At 50.3% G+C, this 22,166-nt stretch overlaps 1 protein-coding gene across 2 annotated transcripts in view; it reads right to left on the bottom strand.

The window, feature by feature from the left end:
- The window catches only part of LOC147659395 (la-related protein 1-like), a 784,977-nt gene that overhangs the window by 112,128 nt on the left and 650,683 nt on the right, over nt 1-22,166 (bottom strand). For both annotated transcript variants that reach the window (XM_086951772.1, XM_086951771.1), the window contains exon 16: nt 18,827-18,971. In XM_086951772.1, the coding sequence (XP_086807898.1) occupies nt 18,827-18,971 (145 nt within the window). The remainder of the gene's footprint in view (nt 1-18,826; nt 18,972-22,166) is intronic.

Here is a 22,166-nt window from a genome sequence, read left to right as displayed (position 1 = left end):
GCAAATGATCTGTTTAGTGGATGCGTCCAGAGGGTTGATGTGATTACTGTTACAGTGTACAGCAAACCTCTTCCATTTTGCTGCATAGCATGCTCTGGTGGTAGGACGTCTTGCTTGTTTAATGATTTCCATACATTCTGGTGGTAAATCTAAATATCCAAACTCTATGACCTCAGGAGCCAGATCGCTAGGTTCAATTGTTTGGGATCTGGTGCATTATTTCTCCATGGTTCTGTGTAAGGTGCATGGGTAATAATCTTAGCTTTTGATGTGGGACCTGTGAGAGTTGTAGTAGCGTGGTGAACCACGTCTGTCTTGCCCACGTGGGTGCCACTAGTATCATGGTCATTGAATGCCGTTGCAGTTTCCGAACCACTAACGGAATTAGTGGGAGGGGGAAAAGCGTAAGCAAATCTGTTGGACCCATTTATCCATAGTGCATTGCCCTGGGACCGGTGGTGTGGGTACCTGGATGCGAAGTTTTGGCATTTTGCGTTCTGATGATTGGCAAACAGATCTATCTCTGGTTGCCCCCATCTTTGGAAGAATGGCTGCAGTATCTGGTCGTGCAGCTCCCATTCGTGTACTTGTTCTGACTCTCTGCTTAGGATGTCTGCTATCTGATTTTGAACTCCTGGTAGGTGTTCTGCTAACAGATAGATCTTTTGAGGAATGGCCCATCTCCAAATGTCCTGTGCTAGGTTGGATAGTTGGAGAGTGTGTCCCCCCCTGTTTTTGAATATAATACATTGCAGTCATGTTGTCTGTTCTGATCAGGACTGCCTTGTTGGTTATTTGCATTTGGAAAGCTTTAAGTGCTAGAAATACTGCTAATAGTTCCAAGTAGTTGATGTGCAGTTTCTTTTGCTGCACACTCCACTTTCCCTGCACTGTGTATTTGTCCATATGCGCTCCCCATCCGGAGAGCGATGCGTCCGCTGTCAGTATCACTTGTGGAATCGGTTCTAGGAACGACCGTCCCTTGGAAATGTTTGTTGTGTTCCACCACTTCCGAGAGCGATGCGTACGGTCGTCTACCAACACCAGATCTGTTATCTGACCTTGAGCCTGATTCCACTGTGTCGCTAGACACTCCTGTAGTGGACGCATTTGTAGTCTGGCATGTGGTATTAGCAGTATGCAGGAGGACATAATGCCTAACAGCTGCATAAACACTTGTGCTGGTAGTGAGTGTTGTGGTTGAAATCTTTGTATTAACCTGACCATTGTCTGTATCCTGATTGGATTGGGGTATGCTATGGCTCTTTCTGTGTCTATAGTAGCCCCCAGGTATTGTTGAATTTTGTTTGGTTGCAGGTGTGATTTTTTTGTAGTTCACCGTAAACCCTAGGTGGTGCAGCAATTGAATGGTCTTCTGTGTGTTGTGAAGGCATTCTTCTTGTGACTTGGCCTTTATTAACCAATCGTCCAAGTAAGGGAAGACATGTATTTTTTGTCTTCTTAGGTGTGCTGCCACCACAGCTAGGCATTTTGTGAACACTCTTGGTGCCGTTGTGACCCCGAACGGAAGGACTTTGAATTGATAATGTTGTCCTTCCACTACAAACCGTAGGTATTTCCTGTGGGCTTTGTGAATTGGGATATGAAAGTAAGCGTCTTTTAGATCCAGTGTAGAGAGAAAGTCCCCTTTCTTCAGTAAAGGAAGCGTGACCATGTGGAAATGTTCCGAATTTATGTATGCATTGAGAGGTCTGAGGTCTAAGATTGGTCTTCGAGACCCGTCTTTTTGGGGGATTAGGAAGTATAGAGAGTATACTCCTGTCCCTTGTTGATGTCTTGGAACCTTCTCTATGGCATGCTTTTGTAGCAGTGATAGTACTTCTTTTAACAATGTCAGATGATCTTGACTCATTGGATGCTGTTGGGGGGGATGTTTGGTGGGGTAGCTGTGAGTTCTAGGCAATAACCATGTTGGATAATTTGTCTCACCCACTTGTTTGATGTGATGTTTTCCCAGACAGGTAGGAACTGTGATAGACGTCCCCCGCCCGGTGTTATGTGGTCTGGGGGAAGTTGTATTAAGTCACTGTTTTGGTGTTGGGGAGTTGCGGTTGTTATTATTTCCGCGGCCTCTACCCTTGTTGTTACCTCTGTAACTACCTCTTGAATTACCTTTGGGTGATGTAGGTGTAAAAGAGGTGGATTGCTGATTTGTTCCTGTATTTTTTTAGCCTCCTCTATAGGTGGATCTACGAAAGGAACCCCTTTGTGTTGGCTGTTGTAATGCTCCCATTGACTTAGCCGTTTCTGTATCCTTCTTCATCTTTTCTAAGGTCTCATCTGTGCTTGAGCCAAAAAGTGTTTTCTGATCAAAGGGTTGGTTCAATAAGGATGTTTGTACTTCTTGTTTGAACCCTGAGACTCTAAGCCATGCATGTCTCCTTAACATGACACTGGTGTTGATGGATCTTGCTGCAGTGTCTGCTGCGTCTAGGGCGCACTTAATGGAAGTGTTAGTTATTATCTTACCTTCCTGTATTAGCTGATCTGCTCTCTTCAGATGTTCTTTGGGGAGATGTGTGATGAGTTTTTCTAACTTATCATAATGTGCCCTGTCATAACGTGCAAGTAGCGCTTGTGTATTGGCTATACGCCAGCTATTTGCCGCTTGTGATGCTACTCTTTTGCCTGATGCATCTATTAATTTTGACTCTTTATCGGGTGGGGGGGCCTCTCCTGTAGATAATGAGTTCACTCTTTTGCGAGCGTTTGAAACTACAAGCGAGTCCAGAGGTACCTGCCCTTTGATAAATATTGGATCCTTTGGAGCCGCCTTATATTTTTTATCAATTCTTGGGTTTAACACGCTAGCCCTCACTGGGTCTTTGAATATTTCTGCTGTGTGACTGAGAAGACCCTTCAGCATAGGTAGAGTACCTGATGTTCTTTGTGCAGTAGGTAGTGTTTTTAATAGGAAATCCTCTACCTGAGGTTCTGTATGTAGATCTACCTTATGATATTTTGCTGCTCTATTAATGAGCTGTACAAACCCTGTGTTATCAGGTGGTGAAGGCTTTGAGGGATAGAACTCTGGGTCGTTATCATCTGAACCTGCGTTATAATTTTCCCATGGGTCATCCTCATCTGGGATAGTGTCATCATCCCCTTGAGGTTCTCCCTCCCCTGTATCACTGTCTACATCGGACTGAGGTGTAGATGGTGTTGGTGTAGAAGGTGGAGGAATATTTGGCATAGTGTGAGGAATAGGAGAAGAGGGTGTGACTTTAGGACGAGGAGAAGTAGGAGGAGTTGTATTTGTCCCCAGTGTTCTCTTTTTGACGGTGTGCACCAGAGCTGGAGGGCGAGGGTGTGACCTGGGCCTTCTGTGTCGAGGAGGGGTCAATGGTCTTACTTACGACCCGCTGCGCTGGAGTGATGTCTGCTTCGGAGCTGCTGTCGACGTCGTGCTGTTCAGGGACGTGGACGCCTTCCTCGAAGATGTCGTCCAGAACCGGAGCTGAAGATCTTTGAGCCATTGTTCACCTTGCTCTTTGGTGCAGGATAGTCTTTTTGGAGAAGAAAAAGGCACAACCTGAGCAGTCTTTCGCTTCGTGCTCCGGAGAGAGACAGAGGTTACACACATCATGCAGGTCTTAAATGGCGTCCTTTCCATGAGCTGGAGTGGAGGTCTAGGCAGGCCCGAAGTCAGTCGACGGCGACTGGAATCGAGATCCTCGATGTTTGAAGATTAGCGTCGACTGGAAAGCGTTCGAAACATAGCTTTGTAGTTTGGTGAGGATTGCGCGCCTAAGGAAATCGGTTCCAACACTGAGCGCTGGAAACACATATGAGCCTGGTGGGGGAAAAAACAATCTGGGGATGGAGCTGATGCCCATGCGCAGTATCATCCTAAGGAGGAGTCACCTATCCCGTGACTCCGAAAGACATCCAGAACAAAACAAACTGCAAACATCCGGGCCCAACACTAGGTGGCCATCTATGCATAGTGTGTAATCTGCAGCTCATATGCCTCGAAAATATTATATATATATATATATATATATATATATATATATATATATATATATATATATATATATATATATATATATATATATATATATATATATATATATATATACACACACACACACACACACAAAGCACACAGAGACAGAGCCACACACACACAGAGACAGAGCCACACACACACACAGACAGAGCCACACACACACACAGACACAGACAGAGCCACACACACACACAGACACAGACAGAGCCACACACACACACAGACAGAGCCACACACACACACAGACAGACAGACAGAGCCACACACACACACACACACACAGACAGACAGAGCCACACACACAGAGACAGAGCCACACACACACAGACAGAGCCACACAGAGACAGAGCCACACACACACACACACACACAGAGACAGAGCCACACACACACACACAGACAGAGCCACACAGAGAGAGCCACACACACAGACAGAGCCACACAGAGACAGAGCCACACATACACACACACAGAGACAGAGCCACACAGAGACAGAGCCACACACACACACACACAGAGAGACAGAGCCACACACACACACACAGAGAGACAGAGCCACACAGAGACAGAGCCACACACACACACAGAGAGACAGAGACACACAGAGACAGAGCCACACACACACACAGAGACAGAGCCACACACACAGAGACAGAGCCACACACACACAGAGACAGAGCCACACACACACACAGAGCCACACACACACACGCACAGAGACAGAGCCACACACACAGAGACAGAGCCACACACACACAGAGACAGAGCCACACACACAGAGCCACGCACACACACACACACACAGAGACAGAGCCACACACACACACACACAGAGACAGAGCCACACACACACGCACACACAGACAGAGCCACACACACACGCACACAGAGACAGAGCCACACACACAGAGACAGAGCCACGCACACAGAGACAGAGCCACGCACACAGAGACAGAGCCACGCACACAGAGAGAGCCACGCACACAGAGACAGAGCCACGCACACAGAGACAGAGCCACGCACACACAGAGACAGAGCCACGCACACACACACACACAGAGACAGAGCCACACACACACAGAGACAGAGCCACACACACACACACAGAGACAGAGCCACACACACACACACAGAGACAGAGCCACACACACACACAGAGACAGAGCCACACACACACACACACAGACAGAGCCACACACACACACAGAGACAGAGCCACACACACAGAGACACACACACACACAGACAGCGACAGAGCCAGACAGCGACAGAGCCACACAGCGACAGAGCCACACACACACACACACACACACACACACACACACAGAGACAGAGCCACACACAGAGACAGAGCCACACACACAGACAGAGCCACGCACGCACAGAGACAGAGCCACACACACACACACACGCAGACAGACAGAGCCACGCAGACAGACAGAGCCACGCAGACAGACAGAGCCACAGACAGACAGAGCCACAGACAGACAGAGCCACAGACAGACAGAGCCACAGACAGACAGAGCCACAGACAGACAGAGCCACAGACAGACAGAGCCACAGACAGACAGAGCCACAGACAGACAGAGCCACAGACAGACAGAGCCACAGACAGACAGAGCCACAGACAGACAGAGCCACAGACAGACAGAGCCACAGACAGACAGAGCCACAGACAGACAGAGCCACAGACAGACAGAGCCACACACACACAGAGCCACACACACACACACCGAGCCACACACACACACACCGAGCCACACACACACCGAGCCACACACACACCGAGCCACACACACACCGAGCCACACACACACCGAGCCACACACACACCGAGCGCCACACACAGAGCCACACACACAGAGCCACACACACAGAGCCACACACACACAGAGCCACACACACACACAGAGCCACAGACAGAGCCACACACACACACACACACAGAGCCCCACACACACAGAGCCCCACACACACAGAGCCCCACACACACAGAGCCCCACACACACAGAGCCCCACACACACAGAGCCACAGAGACACACACACACCCCCTCACCTCAGGGACTCATTTTCAAATGGGTTATTTGAGGCCCCCACCAACTCCCAGAGCTCACCCGTTGCTTCCCTGAGTCCAGGTCAGGCAAACTACCATCTCTGCCCGGAGATTACAAGTACAACAAATGAAGTCACCGAGATAAAAAACTTCGAACAGTCTTTAATGTGTGACTACGTGTGATCAATAGAAAGGACTCCCCACGTTTAGCCCTATCGCCCCTTCCCAGCCGTCCTACCTTGAGAGCGTACTTTTCTCCAGTGCTTTTGCTAAAGATCTCCAGCACTTTACCATTGATGCCCAGCCCGAGGACCTGCGTGGTGACCTTGTAGTCGTCAGTGATTGCGTTTTTCTTGATCTGAAAGGCCGACTTGACATTGAACTGGGGGATCTGGGAGAGCTGGGGGGCTTGCTGCTGCATGGGAATGGGTGGCAGGGCCCCTTGGGGGTTCTGGTTTTGAGAGTTGAACAACATGCTTCAACAGTGCCAGTAAATCGGTCCTATGCTGACCCTCTCGGGCCCGAGACCCTGGAAGCCGGACGCAATGGTTGGCTTGGCCCACCAACATACACAAAAAGGTAAACGAGGTCTCTTCTCCCTCCTTGGTAGTCCTGGTGTTTCCTTTGTCTTTCGCGATCAGGACTTGTTTTAAGCCTTTTCACCTGCTTTTAATACCAATCGGAAAGGGATACGACATGTGCTCGTTTTAACCGACCTTTATTTCGGTATTTCTTAAATTTGTTGCCTCCTTCGGGAACTGCCGGAACGTTAAAAGGTTGAATATTCGGTTTCTCCGTGACTTCACAACCAGACCCGGGTGGCCAATGGCTGGTCGCACAGCGCTTAAAAGGAAAGAAAGGGAGAGGTAGGAGGAAGAGAGGACTGCTTTGGCAAATCCCATAGACACAGAAGAGGGACTGAACTGGTGACGTATCGGAGCCCAGAACAAGATGCTCCTTACTAAAACATTTGGTGACCATTTTGGATAGGGATCTTGTGTAAATTTACACGTGGCAACTAATTAGTATAAAATGGTGAGTAAATAAGGCGACCACCTATATGCCCTAATTAAATCACTTTCATAGTACATGGTACACAAATAAACAGTCATGAAAATGGTACAGCCTAGAATCGACGAAACGGAATATAGAAAAATTACAGAATAGAATTTAAATCATTTTGAGATAGAAATCCTAATGCACAAAATACTACTAGTGTAACGATATATCTGCAAGAGACATTAGTTAGTGATAGATTCCGCACCTTAGAATATCCCCAGGCGTAAGACTGGATCCGGAAATGTTTGCGTAGCAGTACCCTTGCGCGTCAGTAGGCGTCGTCTGCGGCTCCGCGTCAGTCGTTGGCGCCGTGATGACGTCGGAGTACTTCGACGGCGCCTCCGCGTGCTGACGTCAGTTCTTTGACACAGCTTTTCCGCGCCAGAAACGCAGAGCTATGCTAAAAACCAACACTGGTGCCTTGAAACTAGGGCCCTGAAAGGGGATGACCGTAACCCTAGATATCGGTTCGCAGAAGGGGGAGGATGGGTGGGTCGGTAAGGAATCTAATACTAACTAATGTATCTTACAGATCGTTACACAAGTAGTAACTTGTGCATCTGAAAGAGACACGTTAGTGATAGATCCTTACCTTAGAATAGATACCCCAGCAATACCAACCCCGGTGGTGGGTCTGCGAACCAATAATCACACCAGAAAGTCCTGGAGGACGGAACGGCCAAAGAAGCCATCCCTTGGACTTGTTGTCCAGGCAATAAGGTCTTGCAAACGTGTGCAGCGAGGCCCACGTAGCTGCCTGGGAAATGTCCTGCAAGGGCACTCCTCGGCCCAAGGCAGTAGTAGTAGCCGTGGCTCGAGTGGAATGAGCCCTCAGCCCAACAGGGGGTTCCTTCTTAGCCGAGTAGCACGCCTGGATACACAATATGATCCATTGCGAGATGGTCCGTTTGTGTACCGCTTTACCCTTCTTAGCGCCCACGTAACCAACAAAGAGTTGGTCATCCACCCGGAACTGGCGTGTGCGATCCAGATAGAGAGCGCACGCTTCGGGTCCAGACGGTGGAGCCTCTCTTCCTCTCTTGAGGGATGCGGAGGCGAAAGAAGGTGGGCAAGGTGATGGATTGCCCGATGTGGAAGGCTGTGACTACCTTGGGCAGGAAAGAGGGCCTTGTCCGCAACACAGCCTTGTCCGGATGGACCGAAAGGAAAGGAGGTTTACAAGATAGAGCCTGGAGCTCACTCACTCTCCTGGCAGAGGTGATGGCTACCAGGAAGGCAGTCTTCAAAGTAAGAAGGCGGAGAGGACAGTTGTGAAGTGGTTCGAAGGGAGCGTACATCAGAAAAGTAAGAACCAAGTTCAAGTCCCACTGAGGCATCACAAAAGAACAGAAGGGTACGTATGTGTGATGCCTTTCAAGAATGGATTAACAATAGGGGACTTGAACAAAGAAGGTTGATCAGGCAGCCTCAAAAAGGCTGAAAGAGCAGAAAGGTAGCCCTTGATAGAGCCCAGAGCAGAGCCCTGCTGGGCAAGAGAAAGAAGGAAGAGAAGAACCTCAGAAAGAGGGGCAGAAAGAGGATCCACAGCCTTTGTGGCACACCATGCCACAAATCTGTTCCACCTGCAGGCGTATACCGACTTTGTGGAGGGACTCCTGGCTGCCAAAATGATGTTACAGACTTCAGGAGGCAAGTCAAATGGCCTCAACTGTCGCCGCTCAATCTCCAAGCATGGAAGTGGAGACTGGACAGGTTCGGGTGGAGGACCGTCCCCTGCTGCTGCGACAGAAGGTCCTCTTGAAGAGGCAGACGAACCGGGGGGGGGGATCGACTGACATACTGAGTAGCTCTGGATACCAGTACCTTTGTGCCCAGTCCGGTGCCACAATGATGACTTGTGCCCAGTCGCGTCGGATCTTCAGCACTCTGAGCAGAAGTGGTATAGGCGGAAAGGCGTGGAACAGACCGCAACTCCACTCGCGACAAAAACAGCGTCTCCGAGCGAGTGCCGCCTTGGAAATTCCAACGCGCAGAACCAATGACATTGCACGTTCTCTTCTGTGGCGAATAGATCTAACCAAGGCTCTCCCCACTGCAGAAAGAGACCTTGCGCAACATCCGAGTTCAGACGCCATTCGTGATCCATCATGCACCGGCGGCTGGGTTCGTCCGCCCTGGCGTTCAGAGAACCTGCCAGGTGTTGAACCACCAGGGTCACCCCCTGATGTTCCAGCCACTGCCGGAGTCGCAGGGCCTCCTGGCAGGGGGCCACAACCCCACCCCTCCCTGTTTGTTGCAGTACCACATGGCGGTGGTGTTGTACGTGAACACCTCCCCCGGACAGAGGGGAGGAATGCCTTCAGTGCTAGACAAATCACGTGCAGCTCCAAAAGGTTGATATGGAGCCGGGACTCCGCCTGAGACCAGAGGCCTCTGATCTCCGCCTCTCCCATGTGGCCTCCCCAGCCATGGAGGGACGTGTCCGTCACAACTACGTGCTCCGGTTGGGGAAGGGAGAGGGATCTGCCGCTGACCCAATCGCGGTCCGTGAGCCACCACTGCAGCTGTCTCGCAGTGCCCTCCGAGATCAGGACATGGTCGGACAGGTTGCCCCGACGCTGGGCCCACTGAAACTTCAGGTCCCACTGCAGAGCCCGCATCCGCCAACGGGCGTGATGCACCAGAAGGATGCAGGAAGCCATCAGCCCCAGAAGCCGCAGCGTCAACCTGACCGAAACTCGGGATAAAGGCTGAAAGATTGGAATCAGAGCCTGTATATCCTGAACCCGCTGTTCGGGTGGGTAAACCCGAAACTGCGCCGAGTCGAGAACCGCTCCGAAAAAAAGGAGCTTCTGAGAGGGGCACAGGTGCGACTTAGGAACATTGATGGAGAACCCCAGCTGGTGCAAGAGGTCTGCCGTCGTCTGGAGGTGCCTGACTACTGTCTGGGGCGAGCCCGCCTTCAACAACCAGTCGTCGAGGTAGGGGAAGACTGAAACCCCTAACCTGCGCAGATGAGCTGCGACCACTGCCATCACTTTTGTGAACACCCGTGGGGCGCTGGTAAGGCCGAAGGGGAGCACGGTAAACTGAAAGTGCTCGTGGCCTACCGTGAACCGCAGGTAGCGCCGGTGGGCCGGCAGGAAGGGGATGTGGAAATAGGCGTCCTGCAAGTCCAACGCTACCATCCAGTCTCCTGGGTCCAGGGCAGCTAAGACCTGAGCCAAAGTCAGCATCTTGAACTTTTCCTTCCGGAGGAAGCCGTTGACGTTCCGTAGGTCCAAGATAGGGCGTAGGCCCCCTTTGCCCTTCTTGGGTATCAAAGTAGTGGGAGTAGCAACCACGTCCTACTTCTGGCCCAGGAACGCGCTCGATGGCCCCCTTGGCCAAGAGGGCCATAACTTCCTCCTGCAGAAGCCGCAAGTGATTCCCCCGATACGCGGTGGTGTTGCGGTGGCATGGCTTGAGGAGTCGTCTCGAAGGGGAGGGAGTAGCCCCTTCGGACGATCTGCAGCACCCACCTGTCCTAAGTGACAGTGCGCCAGCGGGAGTGGTGATGGCGAACCCTGCCCCCCACTGGCGTCACATGGGCCGAAAAGCATGGACTAGGAGGGTTTAGAGGCGGATGCTGCGGGGGAGGGTGTGGACTGGCCTCGCCGTTGTCCCCGACCGCCTCCACTGCAATTTCCACGGCCGCCACTGCGCTGGATGTTAGTCTGCGGCGTGTGGCAGGCGGCACGTGCGGGGGCGCCCCTTCCTTGGCCACGAAAGGCACCCGTTTGCTGGAGCGGGGCCGAGAGGCCCAAGGACTTGGCCTTAGCCCTGGAGTCCTTAAAGAGCTCAAGCGCATGGTCTGCCTTGTCGCCAAAAAGGAGATGGCCATTGTAGGAAGGTGGATACCAGACTATGGTTGCCCTCAACTTTTTGCCTGGTGTTTTGCTGGTTTTCCGACTTAGTTGGCCTGGGACCCTGCCAATCAGGACCCCAGGCCTACTGCTCTCTGTAAAATGGATTCCATGTACCTTAGGTACATATCCAATTGGTACTGGGCCACCTTATCAGACCCTGTAACTCAGGGCATAGGTGTACCCAGGGCCTACCAGGGGCTGCAGCATGTATTATGCCACCCCTGGCTGGCCATCTAAATCTGACACAACTGGCTGCACGACAGCTGGGGCAAGGTGGTGTAATCACCCTTTGCTTTAGATAATGGACACACAGATTCCTATCAGTCACTCCTATGGCAGGCCTTGACAATCCTGAAGGCAGAGTGCTTGGAATCGTGTGAGATGGTGCTCTGGCATGAGTTGAGCCCGTTTGCAGCTTGCGGAACCAAGTCCTAATAGCTGTTCCATGATAACGCATACCATATACTCTTAAGTGCATTATAATCCTCGCAGTTATATGCTATCTTTGGTATCGCTTTATCAAAACATGTCGAGTAAGGAGTCATACGAATTGGAATACTAACCCCTCGCCAATTCTGGCGACGGGGTTAGCATTCCACCCTTCTAGAGGGACATGACATGTATGTAACTGTGAACCCCGGTTAAAGTTAACTCAAGCCTCAGCATCACAAGATGGATGCTGCCACCACAGACACAAGTCTGACCCCCTGCAGCTGGGAGTCCTTCCAGCGAGGGGAGCTTGGACAAAGGGTTTCCTGTCAGGGGCGGTGCTAGCACCATCCCAGACAGGGTTTTGTGTATCCTGGGTAGGCAGGGCTTTAGAGGAAGGTTACTGCAAGTGGCACCCCGGTGCTCACTATGCATCTGCCGGATAGAACCAGTTCCAGGGGCACACCAGCCCCTGAGCTGGGGAAAGTCCGGCATGGGAGAGGGGTGTAACCACCCCCCTTCCTGGTCCCACCCATGGGCAGGACCTAGTCGCGTGCCAGCCCCTTTTCCTAGTATAAAGATAGGAGCGGGCCCCCTTCCAAATTAGATCATCTTTGAATCAAGAAACTACCTTCTACGAAAGGAACTCTCGACTTCTTCTCAAGGGTTCTCCCTTGTTACTAAGGAGTAGTCACCCTGCATCCGCAGGCACCATCCAAGCATCGCGGTCTGCGGTAAGTCTCTCCTCCGGATCAAGACTGCCCAGCTCGACGAGAACCGGCTTCCCTGGCACCTCTGACCTCTACCCACATCGTCAGCTCAGCTGAGATCCGTGGGTGCGACGAGACAGAGGGACCGGCCATCTTCAGGACTGCACAACGCTTGCCCAGCACGACTGCCGAGGGATCCTCGAGTGTGAGTGAGTGCTTTGGGGTCCAAGAAGCCCCAACCCTGAGCAGCTCCAGCACCGAAGTTCAGCCCTCCAGCATCCACCAGATCTGCGTGGGGCCCTTCTGCTTTTGCTGCTCACCGCGTTGTCTGGCTACTAGCCCGCTGGCTTGTGGCCTTCCCGACGACGACCGACGACATCAACACTGCTGGTCTGGTTGCTCCAGACTGGCCCTTGCTCCCCTCCAAAAGAGGAGCACCCCGGACCCTCCTGGTCCACTCCAGACGCCATTTTGAGTCCACCGCGTGGGCTTGAATTTGCCAAGACTTGTTGCCCCAATCCTGGGTCCAGCGACGTCGACAGCAGCAACCATCGTAGGACAGCTCGCACCTCCATCCTGGTCGCCGACCATGCCTCCTGGTCCGTGAGACTGCAGAGCCCAGCGTCGCCCACTCACCTGGTCGAGGTGACTCCAGCCGGTGCCATCCTGGTGCCCATCTAATCACTGGCTAGTGATTCAGAACTTGGTCCCCTCTGCTTACAGGTGTCTTCCATCTTCGATCCAGGCTTGGATCCATCCGAATCTCTTCACTGGTCGCCTGCCAGCAACAACTTCTTTCAGGCTCCATAGACTAACGAGGATTCCCGACGTCTTTCCAGACCTATGCAGCCGCAGCCCCTGGGCTAGGTAACTTCGGCATTTCGGTGCCCCAGCATAGCCTCACTATCCAAGGGTCCAGATCCTTTTTCGTTTTCAGCCTAACTAGTCGGATTCGTCCGATATCACTAACTTTGTAAATTCTAGCATCCATAGACTTTGTCCCGCATCCCGCGTGAGAGTGCACACTCTGCACCCGAGTCCCCTAGGCCTCCTGCTAGTAATCTGAAGGTTCAGTAGTCAAGTCCAAAGCCTATTAGTCCAGTACTTACCTGCTAGTAATTTTGCATTCCACTTTTGTAGTATATGGTTTTACGTGCCCCTCGGGTATTTGTGTAAATTGTGCAACTTCAAGTATTTTCGTAAGAGTTTTGTTGTGTGCTTAGTACCCTGTCCTCAAAGAGTACAGGGCTGTTGTGATCTAAATAAATACACTGTTTATTTTCATAACACTTGTGTGGTGTCCTTTCACTTGGTGTTCAAGGGGTATATGTGATGGTATAACAGCTGGCTTAACACGCCCTCTAGAGTTTAGCCCGAAGACTGCTCGTATCCATGCTACTAGGATAGCTGGTCTATAAGGTTGACTTACAACCAATCATCAATAAGGGTTGTTTGGACTGATACAAAGTACTCACTAGAATAGTGAACATTATATATCAGGCCAACTTCTCACACCTGCCGTCCACAGAAGTTCAGTTGAGGATGGCATGGCCTTTCTCAGGCAGCAGTGGGAGCAGTTGGGCAACTGAGTCCCACAAAGCATGGGAATATAGGCCCAAGAGGTAAGCCGTGTTCATTGACTGCAAGGCCGGTGGAATATGTGCTTCCCAAAAAAGTCCAGGCTCTTGGACATCTTGTCCACTGATGTGGTAGGGAAAAGAGCTTGGATAAATCTTCGCTAGAGAGGGCCTTTACTGTCATGCAGAGTCTCCTGGGACAGGAGTGCCTCTGCAGAGTTTCACCAAGGCCCCTAGGAACACATTGGTGAAGGCTTCTTAAAACAGGAGCAGAAGCTCATATGAGCCCGATTCAGTTTGAAGCACCTTTGTCAAGACACTGGACTTTACCTGGACAGCCAGCAGCTGCAGTTTGGAGAGCTCAGCTGCCCTGCTGTATTGCTGATGTGCTTTGATTGAGTGTGCCCTGGCCTCCTGACAATCAGGTGCCCAGGGCCTGTGTTCCTTCCATAAAACGGAGTTGAAACTAAAACCCAATTGGCATCTCTGGCCATTTGTCAGCCCCTGGTAAATGTCCAGGGCATTGTGACCAGAGAAGACCTGTAAGGGCTGCAGCACTTATTGTGCCACCCTTAGGGGCCCTGCACCCTAACACACACACTGCCCTTGCAGGCTGAGTGTCCTGGTACAGAATAAACAAAAATTCGAATTGGCACACATCACTGTGTGCCAAGCCCACAAACCCACTGCCCAGGCATACACCAGTCACCCCTCTAGCTGGGTGCCCTATGCCAAAGGTGTGGGTACAGGTGCATGAGCCCTGTGCCCCTACAGTACCCAGGGCTATTCCTGGGCACTGTATGTGCAGTGATGCCATTAAGAGTATATGGTACTGGGAGGTTGTCATTACGAACTCCACCGCACAATAATTGCTACACTGAAGACTGACAAGTTTGATATCAAACTTCTCAGGACATTAAACCCACACTGGCATGCCAGTGTGGGATGTAATGTAAAATGCACTACAGAGGGCATCTTAGAGATTCCCCCTGAAACCTAACCTACAATCCACGTCTTGTCTGAGAGGCTGCCTAGGCTGCCACACAGCAGACATGTTGCTGGACCCCTGGGTAGAGAGCCATCAGCTCTCCTGGGCTTGCAACAATGCACATCCTGGGCGAGGTGCTAGATCTCCTACCCCAGGATGGGCAGGGAAGCTTCAAAGGCATGCCGCCTTTGTGAACTTCTCCAGGCCACTTGCTGTACTCAGAAACTGCCCCCCCACCGCTTCCTACCCCCACTCTGCCAGGAAGACAGGTGGGAAACCCTAAGGGAGGATAGGGGGAGCCAGCCTTCGCCAACCCCACCGCTCGGTGGGAGAGGCAAAGTGAAGCATGACTCCGTCCATCTTGAGGATGGGAAGCCCTACCCAATCAGAGATGGGCTCCAGCCCCCCTCCCACAGGAGAGGAGTAGGACAGGGGGTGTACTCACTCCAGGACAGGGACCCATTGGTCCCTGCCCTTACCCTACCTATAACGCCCCTAAATTTAGTATTTAGGGGCACCCTGAACCTTCCTTCCTCAGATGCCTTGGCCCCAGCCCAACCGGCCTGTTGATCCTTGAACCTGCCCATGCTAAACCCCGGCGTCTCCTGCAGACAGCAACCTTGAAAACCCCGGAGAACCTCCCTGCCTCGCTCAACTAAAAGACTGGGACTCCCATGAACAGTGGTTCTGCTCATAAAGCAAAACCCCTGGTGCCAGCCAGGAACAGAAAATCCAGCCCACTCTGCACCCGTCAAGCCCGGCTGGTGCTAGAGTGGACGTTCCCCCGGCGATTGATACCTGAAATCCAGTGCCCAAGGACCCTCCTCGACGACCCAGACGATGCCTGCAGTTTCACAACCAGGGACCCCTCCAACCGCAACCAGCAGAGGGTAACATTTCCCGATGTCAAAAGACACCCCTGCACTGGGCGCCCTACAGCCCCCTGTGCCTAACTCCAGGGTGCTTACCTATCCTTTAAGATCCCAACTTACCCCTCAAATTGTTGGTCATTCCAGAAGAACCTCCGTCCCCCAGCCTGCAGCCTTTATTCATCTTCCAAGTCCTCCAATGAATAACATTGAATGCCAGACGGCTTAAAAGCACCCTGAACCCAGTCGCCCGAGTGTCCCTGGCAGTGCAACCTTTGTCCTAATCTACTTCCCCATTTGCCCTGAGCAAGTGACCAGGAGCCCAGCTCCCACAGCCGCGTGGCAGCAGCCACCAACCGAAGGCCCCCTGCCTCCCATAGTATAACACGGGCCTAACTACCTCAGCACCCAGCTGCCCCTGTACCAACTGTACCTACCTGACCCTGGGAGACCCTTGAGTCAATGCTCAGAACCTTAACTCGGCCAGTCGAATACTTACCCAAAAGCCGATAACTCACTTTTCTTCCATAGGGTAACATTGACTGGTTTCACTTGGAAATTCTTCAAAGTGTGGAATTTTGAAACTAAAATATTCATCTAAAATCAGCCAAACGAATTCAGATTTACTCACCTGCTATCAGGAGAGAACCCAGTGCTGCATCCTTTAGCCCAGCACAGATCCTGAAAAGCAATTTTTCCCGTACTTGCCAGTAACTTAAATTTCCTTCCATAGGAATCCATTGATTGGTTTTCACCAGAAAAGTTTCTAAGTGTCGATTTTCAAAAACTACAAATATTCCTTAAAAATCGCCTGTATGACAAACGCATTCTTTCAATTGTTTACAGGAGATACAGCAGTGCTGGATCCAGGATCATCCAACACAGGGTAAGAAAAAGTAACAATAACATTACTTACCTGCTAAGTGAATTTCCTCCCATAGAAAAACATTGGTGATTCTAAGTGAAAAGGTTTTTTGTCTCAACTTGTCAAATACAATAATATTCCTTAAAAATCACTACTGTAAACTTTTACTTAACCGTTTACAGGATATGTCCCAGGACTGAATCTAGGATCCAGTCCAGTGGTTAGAAAAGTAACCTATAAAGTAACTAATTGCATTTATCTAGAAATTCCCATTGAGCTCAATGTTGCATTGTGTTTGAAATTGTGTTGCCTATTGCAACAGCTGTAACTATTGTAATCAAAAAGTCTATTTCCTATTTGAAAAGTATTTAATTAAAGTAACTCATTCTGAAAAAGTATATTTTGATACCTTGTTGGTTCTAAAATAAAACTATATATTTTGATACATAATTGGCCTAGAGTTCAGTTCTTGAGTGTGTGAAACCTTTTGCTGACTGAGTGTGTGCAACAAATGCTTTAAACTGTCCTCTGATACTGCCTTACTGCTCGACAAAGCTACCACTTTAGAGAGTAAGGTTATATCTAACTTTTTCCGCTGCCAAACCTCTGGGGACTGTGGACTCTGCACACTGTACCTTACTTTGGTCCAGTATATACAGAGCCACTTCCTTACAGCCGGGGTGCATGGAGGCACCCATGATGCAATCAATCCTGAGACTAGAGAGTATCCAGCGGGCCCATCTGAACTTTAAGGTGGACAGTAACCCAGCAGAGGCCCCGCTCAGCTGTGTTGGCCCTAAAACATGCACGAGGGAGTTGGTGGGCCAAAAATGGCCTAGAATTCCTTAAGTTGGGCGGGAGTCGCTCCAGTGCAAGAAAACTCAGAGTGACTTGGAACGGGCCTTGACACTAGATCTGCAGGACAGTGGGATGCAGAAGGATGAACATGAGGGGGAAGCTGCAGAAGGTTTCACTTGATTTTTCTTGTGCTTCTTAGACTTACCCAACTTAGTCTAAGAGGTCTTGGAGCAGATCTTCTCTAAGAATTGTACAAGGTCTTCTTTTTCCACGCCGCCAGGAGCTTCCTCATTGGCTTGCGAATCACCTTCAGGTGAATCGACTTACACTTGCCACAGGCCTTGGGGTTGTATCCAGGCACCAAAGACAGACTAAGCAGGGATCGGACACATATCCGCCTGCGGCAAACCCTGCTAAGTTCTAACCCCGAAGGTTTAGCAGGGGAAATGCCCCAACCACATGGAGCATGAACCTCAAACGTCAATAAAAATTCAAAACAAGTTGGTAAAAAAAAAAAAAAAAGCAAGGTAGTTCTTCGGATTCATGCTGTTGCTGTGGAAACAAAGGAATGGATGTCAGCGAGCATTGGTGGTGCATATATGGGCACCCTGACGCCGTTGCCGATGTGGAGCTAAACAGCACCACCTACTGACATGAGGGAGAAAAAAACACATTTGCGGCTCTTCTGCTCATCTGGCTCCACTGCAGCACAGGCCGAGGCTTCCAGACTCCCCTACGGCCAATTCAGATGCAGCTCATGCTGCTAGCAGCGTGACAGAAGTGCCTGGATTGGCCTGAGTAGGCTGGATTTGTACTCCCCGAAAAACCGGGAGTCTGTGCCTGCCGTCTACAACCCGACAAGCAGCTATGGTTGGAAACATATCAGTGTGAAATCGTTTTTGCCATCCTAAGATGGCTAGCCAAACCCACATGCACTCTTGCAGCATGTGGCTACCACACCGCCTCCTATGCTTTCACATATCCCGCCCCCAAAACTCTGCCCTTTGAAGACAAATAAAATGAGAAACCTGTGCTACTATAATTTTTTTTCAAGTTCTGCATCTGTCGGTGTGGGGGGATGGGGGAGGGAGAGGGCGACACCCATCCGCCATAGTTAAGGAGCTGCCACAGTACTGCTCAAGATGTTCCTGATCAAGCCTGAAGCCTGGAGAATATTCTATGATTGGGGAACCTTTGGTTAGAAGTCTATCAGACGAAGTCATGCAAACATTTAGATTTACACAGCTGCTGTCTATCTAGCTCCATTACTCTTCATGTTTTCCCTTTACATGCAAGGAATAAGCTAAAATGTAACCTGCTTGATAGTAAATACCAGCTATTTACTTAATTTAGTTACTAAATGCCTAGTTAATAGATAACTAGGCTTTTAAAAAATTCAATCTCTATCAGCATTTTTAAAAAGTGTGTATTTTCTTGGTTCCAAGCAAGACTATTCAGGAGTTTGACACCAATAGATTCCACAATAGAGAAATAGAAAATAATACCTTATCAAACAATTATTTAGAAATAAGGTGTACTATTCTAGGTCTGCCCTATGGGCTGAACTGCACTTACCTGTAGCCCTCTTTCCCATCTTCTACAGAGAGCTGCCTGAACTCCTCATACATTTTCTTGTTGAAATGATCCCGAAGGAAAAATGACCAAAAGCGAAAAAGTGTGTTCATCTCCTGGGACTGGCCAATACCCAACCTTTTTCTCTCTGTGAGAAGACAAGAGACAGGATTTAAAAAGAGGCCAACACCACATTTTATTTGCCTGATAAACTAATCGGTCAACTGCAAAACATCATTCATGTAATGAGCTCAGGACCAAGGCACAGACGTGTATTCCTAGCACATCTTTTCAACATAACTGATGAACAGTAGGATGTATCAGTAGCAATTTCCATCCGCTGCTGGAATTTGATATTTGCCCCGGACTATGGTGTGGCATCATTCATTTATCAACCAATAGATGTGGAATTATGCACAGCATGTGAACGTAGAAGAGACTTCCAGTGCCAAAATATGGCCTTCTCAAGGGGTTCTAACTAGTCACAGGTTATTGTGCTCTGTTTTGAGTGGGTCAAGTAGATTACCACTATTGTAAAAGCGTTAATACTGTTGCACTCTTAATTGGAAAGGCAAGATATTGCAAATGCTACTTACCAGTATGCATCTGTTCTTGGCATGTAGGGCTGCTGACATTCATATCTGTGCATAGATCGCCGCCTAGTGTTGGGTCCGGATGATTGCACATTGTTGTCCTGGAAGAGTCTTCGAAGTATCACGAGATAGGTGGCTCCTCCCCTGGACTACAGTGCGCATGGGCATCGCCTCCATCCCCAGATTGTTTTTAGCCATTGTGGCCGAGATGGAGTGAACTATGTGAGTGATGACCATGCTATAAGCATATACATGAACACTGCAGCTGCTACAGGCGCCGGGGAGGAGGGCGGGCGATATGAATGTCAGCAGCCCTACATGCCAAAAACAGATGCATACTGGTAAGTAGCATTTGCAGTTCGAGGCATGTGGGCTGCTGAATTCATATCTGTGAATAGAATACATAGCAGTCCCTCCATTAGCGGCGGCCGCCCGTGCCAGCTGCAGCCGTTTGGAAAAGTGTCTTGAGAACAGCCTGCCCTACAGCTGCCTGCTGTTTAGAGTGCACGTCTACACAGTAATGTTTAGTAAATGTATGTGTGGTAGACCATGTGGCTGCTCTACATATGTCCTCTAAGGGAATGTTTCCAAGGAAGGCCATAGAGGCCCCCAACTTTCTGGTGGAGTGGGCTCTTGGTGGAATTGTAAGAGTACGTTTAGCTTTTGCGTAACAGATCTGAATACACTTCACGATCCACCTAGCAATACCAGCCTTGGAAATAGCGTTACCTTTGTGGTGTGATGCAAAGACAACGAAAAGCTGCTTAGTCTTTCTAAAATCTTTGGTTCTGTCAATGTAATACATTAGTGCCCTCTTGACGTCAAGGGTGTGGAGATTCCGCTCTGCCAGTGACTCAGGATTTTGGAAAAACACTGGTAACTCAATTGTCTGGTTTATGTGGAATTGAGACACAACCTTGGGTAAAAATTTAGGATTAGTGCGGAGCACTACCCTGTTAGCATGGACCTGGAAGAAAGGTTCCTGAATTGTGAGGGCCTGCAGCTCACTCACCCTCCGCAGCGATGTAATTGCTACTAGGAAAGCCACCTTCCAAGTCAAGAATTGAATGTCGCAGGAATGTAGTGGCTCAAAGGGAGGACCCATCAGCCGTGTAAGAACCACATTGAGGTTCCATGTGGTTCCATTCTGGGGCTGGAGGGGTCCGTGGTGGAAAGACCCTTTTGAGTCCTTCCAGAAAAGCTTTGATAGCAGGCACCTCGCAGACAGGTGAATGCGGATGGAAGTATAAGCCAAATTACACTGGTACAGATGAAACAGGTAACAAATGATGTTCTGAATGGAAGCATCTAGTGGATTGATGTTGTGGTTTGCACAATAAATGACAAACCGCTTCCATTTGGCCGCGTAACAGGCTCTAGTAGTGGGCTTTCTTGCCTCCCGAATGATGTCCATGCAATCCGTGGGAAGATTGAGGTAGCCAAACTCTAGGACTTCAGGAGCCAGATCGCCAAGTTGAGCTGTTGCGGATCTGGGTGCTGAATGTCGCCATGGCTCTGCGTCAGAAGGCTGGGCGTGAGGCAAAGCCTTTGATGCGGTACCACGTTCCAGAAACGTGGTGTACCATGGTTGGCGAGCCCATGTTGGAGCAACCAGGATGAGGGTCATCGAGTGCTGCCTGAGCTTGCGTGCCACCAGCGGTATCAGGGGTGCTGGGGGAAAAGCGTACGCAAATTTGCCTGACCAGCTCATCCATATCGCATTGCCCTGCGATTGCGGGTGTGGGAACCTGGCGGCGAAGCTTTGGCATTTTGCGTTCTCCCTTGTGGCGAACAGGTCTATTTCTGGATGACCCCATGTCAAAGTACAGCTGGAGCACTGATGGGTGTATCTCCCACTCGTGCATCTTGTGGCTGTGCCTGCTGAGCAGGTCCGCCATCTGGTTGTCCTTGCCTGGGAGGTGCTCTGCCATGAGAAAGATGTTCCTCTGAATGGCCCACTTCCACATACTCTGAGCCAGATGAGACAACTGTGGAGAGTGTGTCCCTCCCTGTTTCTGAATGTAGTACATGGCTGTCATGTTGGCCGTCCGGATCAACACGACCTTGTTGCACAGATGTACTTTGAACGCCTTTAAGGCCATGAAGATTGCCATCAGTTCCAACACATTGATGTGCATCTTTTTCTGCTGTGGTGTCCATAGTCCCTGCACTGTGTAGTGGAGTACATGCGCTCCCCAACCCTGGAGAGAGGCGTCCGTCGTCAGGATAATCTGTGGCACAGGCTCCTGGAACGGTCGGCCCTTGCAAAGGTTTTGTGGATTCCACCAATGCAGAGAGTTGTATGCCCGACCGCTCACCAACACTAGGTCTTTCAATTGCCCATGAGCCTGAGTCCGCTGACGTGCTAAGCACTCCTGAAGCGGGCGCATATGTAGTCCCGCGTGCGGGACAATGGAGATGCAGGAGGCCATCATGCCGATCAACTGCATGAACACTCGTGCTGGAAGAGAGTGTTGAGGTCTGAATTTGTAAATCAGCGATAGAATGCTGTTGATCCTCGCTGAATTTGGCTGGGCTGTAGCCACCAGAGTATTTATGGTCGCGCCCAGATACTGCCGTATGTGAGCGGGCTGGAGATGGGACTTTGGGTAATTCAGTGAGAATCCCAGATCGTGCAGAAGGTGAATGGTTAGGAACACGTGGTCGGCGCACTGCTTGTCCGACTTTGCTTGAATGAGCCAGTCGTCCAGATAGGGGTAGACGTGGATGTTCTGACGTCTTAGATGCGC

This window comes from Lissotriton vulgaris, unplaced genomic scaffold, assembly GCF_964263255.1.
Source record: "Lissotriton vulgaris unplaced genomic scaffold, aLisVul1.2 SCAFFOLD_866, whole genome shotgun sequence".
Lineage (NCBI taxonomy): Eukaryota > Metazoa > Chordata > Amphibia > Caudata > Salamandridae > Lissotriton > Lissotriton vulgaris.
The sequence above is the reverse complement of the archived record's forward strand: the minus strand, read 5'-3'. Positions and strand labels throughout refer to the sequence as shown.